Genomic DNA, 10,843 nt, shown 5'->3' on the forward strand with positions numbered 1-10,843 from the left:
CCTTTTAAAAAGTAACTGTCAAAATCGAAGCAGCAGAGGCCCAGATATCCTGATATTTAGTCTTAAGTCCTGACAACACTGAATCCTACATTTCCCATAATGCAACTCAATAATGTCATTTGTGACATCTTCCCTGCTTATATGCTCATGTCTCAAACTCTATGTTTGTAACACAAAGCTTTCTAATAAACATTTGTAGACTGCAAGCTGAAACCAAGGCAACCATGAACTGATGACATCACTATGACATAAAGGGTTATTTTCTCTGACTCTTCCAGAGCCACAGAGGACATTACACAACAGCTTTTACAGGCTGAATAACAATCGCTGTGTTGGGTAAACTAGACTTAATGTGTAAAATTGGTGGAGAAACTTTAAAATATATAATTAGGTTAAATAAAAATAGATAATGTTTTACTAGATTTCCGGTCACTCAGGTTTACTAGTTGCTAAAACACAGTGACTCTGCCCACTGACTCATCAAGTAAAAATATTTTTATCCTCCAGCACGCTTCTGTCTGAACAACTGCTATAATGCTATAAACTGCTGTGGTCTCTACGCTAGATACAAACTGCACAGGAAGAGGAAGTACTGCACCTTAACCTACATTATATCTTGCTTCTATTCAGATGGATGCTCAGACAGTCAGCAGCCAGACACCATGGAGGTCACAGCGCTCTGCATTAGACTCTGTGAGTACTACATTTTTTATTATCATTTATAAAGTGCACCTGAAATTTAAAAGGAACTTAATCAATGTTATCAGTCAAATCGATGTGTATTATCAGTTTGACATGAATATAGTGTTTGGTAGAGCATCACAGCGTCATGTGTTGTTTGCTGCAATGCTTCATTCTAGTGGATTTACACAAACTCCTTCTTTTGTCCCCCCATTCACTTTCAGATGTTCAGTTTGATTTGGTCACTAAATTCCTCTACAATGGCAATAGAACTGAACAAAGATAAGACAGTAAAGGACAGTTTGTAGTAAAGATGCAAAAACAACATTTTCTGTCATAAAGTGTCACATCTCAATTAAGGAAACTAAATATGATTTTAAGTAGGTGCAGTTCATGATAACAGTTTTATGATGATTTCATGACACCCTTGGTGTCACATATGGGTTCTTCAGTGGCACACATTAATTGTACACAAAATAAAGACATTTATGTCTGATACACAGCTCTTTGTCTCTCCAGTGGTGAATGCACTGTTGCTGCTAACTGCTCAAATACAGAACACTTCTCAGCAAGCTGGTAAGCTGAGGTTTGTAAGTAACTGCATAGATATAAACAGATCATTTCTATATATGTTTAATCAAAGTACATTAAACATGAATATGCCCATGTTGATATTTCAAACGTGAGACATCGATATTGATTTGGTAAAATAAATACCATTCACTCACTAGTTTTATGACCATTTACTGTTGTATTATGATTACTGCACCACATTCTCCTAAAATGGCAGTAGATTTGAACATGAATCAAAGATAAGGAAGTAAAGGACAATTTGTAGTAAAGATGCAAACTGTCTGTCATAAAGTATCAGATCTCAATCAAGGAGACTAAACATGATTATAAGTAGAGTTAGCTCATGATTAACACTTTTATGATAATTTCATGATAACCTTTGGTGTCATGTTTGGGTTCCTCAATGGCAAGAATGAATTTTACATAGAGACATTTACATCTGACAGGCAGTTCCCTTTGTCTCTTCAGTGGTGTTCAGTGGTGAATGCACTGCTGCTGCTCACTGCTCAAGATCAGAACCAATTGCATAGATACAAACCAATCATTTCTATATATGTTTAATCCAAGTACATCATGCATGAATATGCCCAAATTGATATTTCAAATATGAGGCATACTGAATTTGACGGCTTCACTTTTACACAGAGAGTGTTAGGGAAAAGTTGAGTTACAAAGGTACTGCTCTACGTTTGAGTGTGCAACAAGTTTTCTTAAAGTGGATATTGAATTTGGGAAGATATCTCTCATTTATATTTCTTTTTTTCTCTGTCACAGATGCAGTTTTTCCTCATGTTGATCCAAACCAACTGCAGTTCTTTGAATATGAATCCATCTCCTTTAATTGTTCGGGGTTTCACGGTCCAACTGAATGGAGAGTAATGCAAAAGAGATCTTCATTTAATTCTCAGTGGGAGACAGCAGCAGGATCCTTGAACATTAAACCTGTCTATACATCACACAGTGGAGAGTACTGGTGTGAAAATGAAGGAGGAGAGAGAAGCAACACTCTCAACATCACTGTCACTGGTATGTTAAGCAACTACTTGCTCAACCAGTATGTGTTATATTCTTCAAAATGGCGAAATGCAGCTGAAACTTCCAGAAAACTTTTATGTGAACTTCTCGCACTTTGTGGTTCAGTGCAAATAGGACTGGAAGATTATTATACATTCAGGAATTATGCATGAATTATGAAATGCTTCTCATCTTGTTTTGGTGCTTGTGTTGTTAAATCTTTTGGACATGAAAGCAGTTTCAAGGCATTAGTTACTTTTTCTGCCCAGCAAAGACACAGTGGTCACCTGACCACCAGGTAAAATTGGCTGCAAGCTCGGGTCTATTATTGGACTCCAGTAGTTATAACATATTTTCTATCAAATGTGACACCAGGATTATATTTGAATTCATGTAAATATGTTATTTTCTTGCTTTTAAGATGGTGATATGATCCTGGAGATTCCTGCTCTCCCTGTGATCGAACAACAGGCTGTCACTCTGCGCTGTAGAAAAAAGACAACTTCCTCCAACTCCCTAGCTGATTTCTATAAAGATGGCCACCTCATTAAAACAGATTATACAGGCAAGATGAATGTTCACAATATTTCCATGTCTGATGAAGGTCTTTACAAATGTAAAATCTCTGGAGCTGGAGAATCACCAGAGAGCTGGCTGGCTGTCAGAGGTGAGGCCCAACAGTTTTATAAAACAGTTACTAGAATATTTACTTATCGAAATATCAAGTACTTTTTCAGGCAGGAAAATCAAATCAATCTCAATCTCTCAAATCAACTAATAGTATATTGAATTTAATATTCTTGTCATCTATAAATGGAGCTCAACACATGGTGTAAGAATAATTATAGACTTTAAGTTGCTTGTGGTTCCTAAAGGTTGTACTGTTCATTAAAGCTCACAATATAAAAGTCAGACAGAAGTAACTGGATGCTGACAATTTTTCTATTCTTGTAGCTTTACCTTTAGTGGGGATAAATATGTAAAAATTTCTCCTTGGGATGGCACCAGAGGAAAATCAAAGGGGTCATTAAAGGGTATTTCATCCCCTGGGGAGCATGAATCTGCTGAACAAATCTTGTTGCAGTCTGCATATTTTTTTATGAGATTAGAAGGTGACATTATGGCTGATGGGGGTGCAGGAAGAAAGGTCACATAGACACCAAAAAAAACTTGAAAAACAAAACAAAACAAAACAAAACATGGGGTATCATTAATGTCAACTACTAATTTCATAGAAATGTTAAGGACCAAAGTGTTGGTAAAGGGGAACATCTGGCCTTCCATCACAAATCTTGATGAGTTTTTATATTTGAAGAGGAAATTTTAGATAAACTGAAACACTTATGCATGGACTCATTTTAACTTGTTGTATTAATATCAAGCACTTTCATATTGTTAAACCATCTTTTCTCATGGTGTTTGTGTTAACTGCTAGGTGCAGTGTTAACAACAAATCAAGAGACAACACCTCAAGAGGATCAAGAGGATCAAGAGGGTCAAGAGTCTCATCCTCCCCACCCTGGCTCCATTCAGCTCTCCATCCTCTTACCAGTTGTCTTCACCATTTTGTGTGTGGCTGTGCTGTTGGTGTTGGTGGGACTACTTCACTTTCGGAAACACAGAGGCAAAGAAAAAGCTAAATAAAAATATTTTTTAACCTATTAGTACTAGTTTTAAATCATGGATATGAATGTGAAAAATATGACTTTTCTCCTGGAATCTGAGAACCCAGGATGGTTTGGGTATTTCATTTAGTTGCTATAGTAACACAACCCAGTATTGTTGGAATTACATTTACATTTATTATGTTTATGCCAGGTGCAAACATTCAGCACCAGTGCAGAAAGTAGTGTTCCTTATATGTAGCAAGGCAAAAATAATGGGTGAGGAGAGTATCCAGCTTTCCTGTATGAAAACTTAGCCATATGTATGTTTCTTAGTAGTTCTCAAATTCTGTATTTTTTTCTATATTTCCATTGGGTATTTGTTTTCACTTCTATTGTATTCTAGTAACACGTTTTTCCTCTGACATGCCAACTCCAGGATCGGACCTAGGTGAGTTTCATATAGTTAAGAAACATAAAGCTTAGTAACTGCTATTATAGAAGAAGACTGCCAATAGAGGCTGCCTTATAAATTAGTATCAAGATAATATAGAAAGAGATTTACTGACTTAACATGGAAAGATTAGTATTTTTTAAGTCTATATGTACATATGTCTGTCTTACTACTTCTAAGTAGTACCTCTGTTGAAATATATTGTTGTTTTATTTATTTCAGTCTATTCGGAAGTCATATATGCTAATGTCACAAAATACAAGAAGAAGAGAGGTACCACTTTTTATATTATTTTATTCAAATTTCATAATATTTGATTTATGTTTACTTTATGTTAAGGATGAAGCCACAGCAGGAGATGAAAGAGAGACAGTGCCTTTTCTTGGGTTTAAAGTTAACCTCGCTGCATGGTCACATGTGCAGTTGTGGTTGTGATAGAATTTTCTTTATTGTTGCATTGACCAAATAAAGTGCAAATATCACATATGAACAATACTTTTCACACATATTTTTTATGTGGTTAGTAGGTCTTAAATTGTTTAGGCTGTTATAAAAGTTTGAGATTCTCACCATATGACTAAACAAATAGATACATTTTCAGTTGTATACTGCCTTTGGCTTTTAAAATCTTGATACGATGGCAGGGTATACTGTAACTGAAGAAAGAGTTTGACTAATTCTTTATTTGAGCCAGACAAGGGAACAGTTTTAGCAAATTATTTACATTAACTCGACTGCATAAAGTTGGAATTAACAGAAATAGAAAGATGGTTGTCATCAGCAATGTAATGATAGAAACAACAACTAACTTTATAGATATATGTTTTATTAATGTGCCTTTGTCTATACCTGTTAATACCTGTTTATTAACAATTAATTGCATATTATATACCCACTTGCTTAGTTTTTCTGTTGAAATAAAGGATGACAGTGTATTTTTTATGTTTCAGGTTGTCAAGAGGCAAATGTAGCTGATCTACATGACATGATGTATGCTGTTGTCATAGCAAAGAGGAAGGAGAAAGGTACTTTATTAACATTGTGTTACTTAACATTAACTCATTTATAATTCGCAGACAGTGAAAACAGCATAAACCACATCAAATCTGTTATGCCACAAGTTACCTCTAATATGAAATGAACGAGGGCATTTATTCAACCTCATTCAACCATCCAACTTGAACAAAGTTGAAGTTTAGTCTGACATGGTTCTAAATAATAATTATGATCATCATTAGCTTTGATCTGAAAGCTTCATCTTTCTTGCAGCATTTTATAATATTATAACATTTAAACCTTATTCTTTCTGCTCTGTCTGTTCAGACACTTGCATGCATTTACTGGAACAAAGCTGCTGCAGCTTTTACACTGACTGTAGTCAATTACTAGTATTACTAGTATTATCAGTTTGACTTGAGGTTTGATGAAGACACTCTAACTAACAGATCTATAAACTTACTTTAACGAGACATTCAATGGCCTATGAACAATTGAACAAAATTTTAGTTTATCCAACCCTTAATTCCAACCAGCCAATCATAGAAATAACTAAAAAAATAAATAAATAAATAAAAATGTAGGTCGGTTTATTGGTTTGACAGAAATATAAGGTTGTGACTCATCTACAAAGTCTTTTTCCAAAAAAATCCAACCACAGTTATGGATATGGGTTTATAATTCTCTATCAAAACCTCTCTATTACTCAGATACATAATGCTAGCCTTGATAAAAATTAAGTTTAAATAATGTGTTCTTCTCTTAATATGTCAACTTCTTTTGAAGTGCATGTATTTTTTATTAATATTTATTTTACCATCTTGAAAACTATTGGTTGATGTGCCTTCCAGATCACTGAGAGCTGAAACAACTGAGGAGGAGAGACTGTTACATACTGTGTGCAAGACAGAGAACAACACGGAACCATAATTGTGGCTACTACAGCAGTTTGTACATTATTTCTAGTATCTTCTTCAACATTTTGTTATCACGTTCAGACATTTGTTTTTATTGACTGTATAGTTATATGAAAAAGAGAAAATTACTGTAAAAGTAAAAGGTTGAAATTCACAGTTGGTGCTCATTCTGTCTATTTCCGTCTGTGTACATGTTGGCTGAAGAGCACTGCAAAGGCTTGTCATCATTAAAAAATAGATTTCCTGTGTTTCCCTCAGTGGTTACCTAACACAAATGTATGCAATAGTATTAATAGACCTGTAAATGAAGTGTCAAAAAAGTCAGAAGTTTTCAAATCTACTGTTTTTAAGACCACTAAATGAAATTACAGTGTAGTTTTGTACATTTTTATACAGTTAACATTTGGCTTTATAAATAAAAATGAAGTATGAATTTGAAATCATTTTTTTGTCATTGTTTTTAGTTAGAAGATTTACTGTCAAAAGAAATTCAAAATAGACAACCAGTCATCATCATTGTTGGCCTTCATCTGAGCACCTGAGCTGTGTCTATATTTAAGAGCGAGCGGTTTATTAGAATGTAGCCGTTAAACCACCTTGTTCTATCTGCTCTGCCTTCTCACACGTCTGAGGATTCTGTTTACAAGAACAGAGCAGCTGCTCATTTAAAACAGTCTTATTGTGGTCAACCACGAACATGAGTGTACATCAGTTTGACCTGAAGCAGACACACTATGTGATATAATAATGACTGTGTGATATAATTACTGAGTGCAGTTTCTTTATTCTCTGTTATATATTTATAAAATAGGCAATGAGTGTGGTTAAAGCAGATAATGAACATTAGGTCAATAGCAGAAATATTAACCCCATGTGGTGTCCCTACCAAAACTAATGTGCAACATTAGTAGATTTCTCAAACATCTTCTGCAAACTGTTACCTCTTTTTGAGATTAATAAATAACTGTAAAAAAACAGATGTATTCAGGAGAGATGACAGGTTTGTTGGTTTACTGCTTTTGCTGCTCAGATTTTTAGATCAACCTAATATAATACACAAATTTACTCAAATTGAATAAAGAAATAAGGTACAAACATTTTGAGGAGCAATAAAAAGTTATATAAAAACATGATTCATAAGTTTTTGGAGAGAAATGTGTTTTCACTGTTAACATGTGACTTTATAGATACATATAAAGTATTGTGCAATTGAATATTATCATGATATACTGTATATTGGATATTTTTTCTCATCTAATGGACACAAATCTACAATCCTCATGTTCAGCTCTTCCTTTGTGTCCCCAGTGTTGAATGTATTGATGCTGGTCGCTCACATCCAGCAAAGTCATGCTCTGGAAGACAGTAAGTTAGCTAATCAGCTATTTTATACAGTGCCTTTATCTATTCCTACACAAAAACTAGAATGTTAACTTCAATTTCTGGTTCTCAAGTACTGAAGATCTGAATATCCAAAGCATCAATCTCATCTCCATAATTAAGTTTTATATGCTGTCTTTTTGATTTGTGATTTCTTTGTTCTTTTTTTTTCTTTACATCTCTGTCTCAGATGCAGCTTTTGCTCGGATCATTCCAAACAGACTGCAGGTCTTTGACTACAGCTCCATCTCTTTTAATTGTGAGGGTTACACCATGGATGAATGGAGCGTGGTGAGGAAGATAAAGGGAGAAGTCAGTCCGTGTGTCAGTAACTGGGTGACGACAGCATATGTCTGTGCCATCAAACCAGCTTATCCAACAGACAGCGGAGAGTACTGGTGTGAGGCTGGAGAAGGAGAGAGAAGCAACACTGTCAACATCACTATCACTGGTATGTTTGCAGTAACTTGACAGTTCTATATTATATTGATTAATTAATTAAACGTACTATTATTGTGCCGTGCATATAACTATGCCCAGCATGCATAGGCTTACAAGACACCACAAACTCATACAAGTCTGGACCAGAGTTGCTGCTTATATATTTCCAAACAACAGAAAAAATAAAGTAAATAATAATTTAATCATTTATCTTGTTTCATTTCTCAGGCTTTTGAGACAACAGCTATAATAGTTTTTTACATTTACTTTTTATATTATAAATAGTATTAGAGTACCACAGCTCAGTTATTGTGTAATTTCCTTTGTTCTGTGTTCAGTATGTGTGTGTTGACTGTATATGTACATTTTCTTTCTGTAGACACTTCTCAAGACCAGTGTTACACATAACAAAAATTAAAAAGACATAAAAATCTAAAACATAATATGATGTCATAAAAAACAAAAATGATTGACAGGTTTATAGATAATTTTTTAAGAGGCGTTTTAAAGGAAGAGAGTGTAGACCTCTTCTCAGGATGCACACAGTTTGGTAAGAAGAGAGAAATATAATCTGGAGCCCAGCCATGAATATCCTTAAAAATAATAATTAAAGACACTAAAAGTGAAGTTTCCTGGTTTTGGTTAAAAGTATACTAGCCACACCTGTTAAAACACCATTGTAGTCGATTCATAGAGAAACAAAAGCATATATCGTACAACGTACAGATTTAATCTTGTAATATTTTAGGTCGTGAACACAGGTACAGGCACATGAACTGATCTATGCATGCAAGTTTTCTGGGCCAATGAAAAGAATTTCTGTTTTTTTCTGAATTTATTCAAAGCATACTTGCTGACATTCAATCTTTGATATCTGTTAGACATCTAATAAAGAAAGGACAGATCAGAGAGGTTATTGGGTACCACAGTGAGATATAACCAAGTATCATCTGCATAATAATGAAATGCAACACCATGCCTGTTTACGATGTGACTGAGGGGAAGCATACAGAAAAAAAATAAGATTAGTGGTCTTAGAATTGAACCCTGAGGCACTCCATATCTCAAACACATGTACTCTATAGAATTACTTTATAACAATAAAAGTAAAAAAAGTCGTTAAGCTAAATACAGAAACTACCAACATTTACTATATGTTTTGTTGTGTGATAGTTCATATGCTAAAAATGTTTGATCTTGTTTAACTAAGTTTTTAACTTATTTTGCTGATGTCTACTGTATATTGGTGCCACCACTAACTTCTCACAAATGACTGATTAGTTTATGTACATTTCCAATTTAACTAATGTTTGACATAATTCTTTATAATCAGCTGGGTCTGTGATCCTGGAGAGTCCTGTTCTTCCTGTGATGGAGGGAGATGGTGCCACTCTGCGCTGCAGAAGTAAAAAGACCTCTGCTGCCCACATAGCTGATTTCTATAAAGATGGCCTCTTTTTTGGCACCAGCTCCATTGGAGAGATGACCGTCCAAAGTGTTTCAAAATCTAATGAAGGACTCTACAAGTGCAGCATCTCTGACTTTGGAGAATCACCAGAGAGCTGGCTCGCTGTCAGAGGTGAGACATTAAGAATTTAATGTAAAGCAGAAAGTCAGTTCATTGGAAAGGTTAAGTATGTGATAACATATAGTGTAACTCTTCTCAATCTGTTTGTCCTTCCAGGTGGGTTTATGTTGCGAGAAGTAAAAGGCCTCTCTAAAAGAATAGCTTGACATTTTGGGAAATACATTTATTTTTTTCATACCACTTTTATCACTGTCCACTCACTGCCTAGTTTAGCATTGCATGAGGACTGTGAGCAGGGGGAAACAGTTAGCCTGGCTTTGTTCTAAGGTAACAAAATCCACCTAACAAAATCCATCCATTAAATGAATTTTCTGCAGTGCAATATTCAGATTTACTGTATATCTTCAACTTGAGACATCATGTATATTGTCTCCTGTTACATGTTAATTATTCACTTGAACGTATTAAAAATACATATTACACATCAAGTTACCACAGTGTTTCATGATGTTGCAGCACATACTTTTTCTGTCTTTGCAGCACGTCACATCGAAACTCAGTGCTCTTCCTCAGACGACACCTCAGATCACTCCTGTCATATTTACCTCGTCTTAAGGACTGTGTTCACCATCGTGATTGTGGCTCTGCTGCTGCTGCTGGTGGGACTACTTCACTATGGGAAACTCAAAGTTACATAAAAAATAACTGACACCCGCTTACATGTAAAGGTAGCTGCCAAAGTGCAGGAATGTTTTTTATCCAAGAAGATAGTTTTAGTCACAAAGATAGTGAAGCAGAAACCATGATATAGTGGTTTGGGTTTGAGTTAACATGATGACCGTTAGCATGCATTGTCTCTTCTGTTCCTGGTGAACCCTCACAATTTAAATACACTGTTTATCGGCACGCAGTATTGCCTAATTTTGGATTAGGCAGGAGCAATACAAAAGCTTGTGTACCAGGAAGTTTTATAAGCACTTACAATCATGTCTTTTTAGAGCCGCAAACACTGTGGCAGCTTTCATCAGGCAACATAGCTACATATGCTGTTAGACTTGCTTCCCCTGCATACGTTAGTATGGTAAGGTTAAAATAAAAGGTTGAAAACCACAGAGACGTGTGACCTATTTTTCAAAAGGCGTGCCTTTAATCTTCATCTGTTTTTTTTTATTTTAGATGTAGATACATGTGATGATTTGAGCCTCTAAGACAGAGGCACATGAGAAAATAACAGATAAAAAATGATGCTCTGAAA

The 10,843-nt window shown here is 35.1% G+C and overlaps 2 protein-coding genes across 3 annotated transcripts; both read left to right on the forward strand.

Annotated features, from left to right (window-relative positions):
• The first annotated feature begins 661 nt into the window (after window positions 1-661).
• Window positions 662-6,531, forward strand: LOC121889695 (Fc receptor-like protein 5). 2 transcript variants are annotated; one of them, XM_042401862.1, is made up of 9 exons: window positions 662-693; window positions 1,201-1,257; window positions 2,029-2,280; window positions 2,690-2,935; window positions 3,704-3,892; window positions 4,312-4,323; window positions 4,549-4,599; window positions 5,277-5,351; window positions 6,174-6,531. In XM_042401862.1, exons 1-9 carry the CDS (start codon window positions 663-665, stop codon window positions 6,179-6,181), a joined length of 921 nt encoding a protein of 306 aa, XP_042257796.1. In that variant the 5' UTR covers window position 662; the 3' UTR covers window positions 6,182-6,531. The 2 variants fall into 2 exon arrangements, with proteins under 2 accessions (XP_042257796.1, XP_042257797.1); XM_042401863.1 differs by lacking the exon at window positions 662-693 and adding an exon at window positions 1,008-1,061.
• Window positions 6,532-7,232: 701 nt separating this feature from the next.
• On the forward strand, window positions 7,233-10,286 carry LOC121889053 (low affinity immunoglobulin gamma Fc region receptor II-a-like). The gene is made up of 5 exons (XM_042400743.1): window positions 7,233-7,239; window positions 7,548-7,604; window positions 7,810-8,070; window positions 9,394-9,639; window positions 10,129-10,286. Exons 1-5 carry the CDS (start codon window positions 7,233-7,235, stop codon window positions 10,284-10,286), a joined length of 729 nt encoding a protein of 242 aa, XP_042256677.1.
• The last annotated feature ends 557 nt before the right edge of the window (window positions 10,287-10,843 follow it).

Source organism: Thunnus maccoyii, chromosome 22 (genome assembly GCF_910596095.1).
Source record: "Thunnus maccoyii chromosome 22, fThuMac1.1, whole genome shotgun sequence".
Classification (NCBI taxonomy): Eukaryota; Metazoa; Chordata; class Actinopteri; order Scombriformes; family Scombridae; genus Thunnus; species Thunnus maccoyii.

Coding starts and splice junctions, on each gene's coding strand:
- LOC121889695 (XM_042401862.1), top strand. CDS start 663: ATGGAGGTCACAGCGCTCTGCATTAGACTCT. Junction 694..1,200: donor AGCGCTCTGCATTAGACTCT/GTGAGTACTACA, acceptor TTGTCTCTCCAG/TGGTGAATGCACTGTTGCTG. Junction 4,600..5,276: donor AAAATACAAGAAGAAGAGAG/GTACCACTTTTT, acceptor TTTATGTTTCAG/GTTGTCAAGAGGCAAATGTA.
- LOC121889053 (XM_042400743.1), top strand. Junction 8,071..9,393: donor TGTCAACATCACTATCACTG/GTATGTTTGCAG, acceptor CTTTATAATCAG/CTGGGTCTGTGATCCTGGAG. Junction 9,640..10,128: donor GAGCTGGCTCGCTGTCAGAG/GTGAGACATTAA, acceptor CTGTCTTTGCAG/CACGTCACATCGAAACTCAG.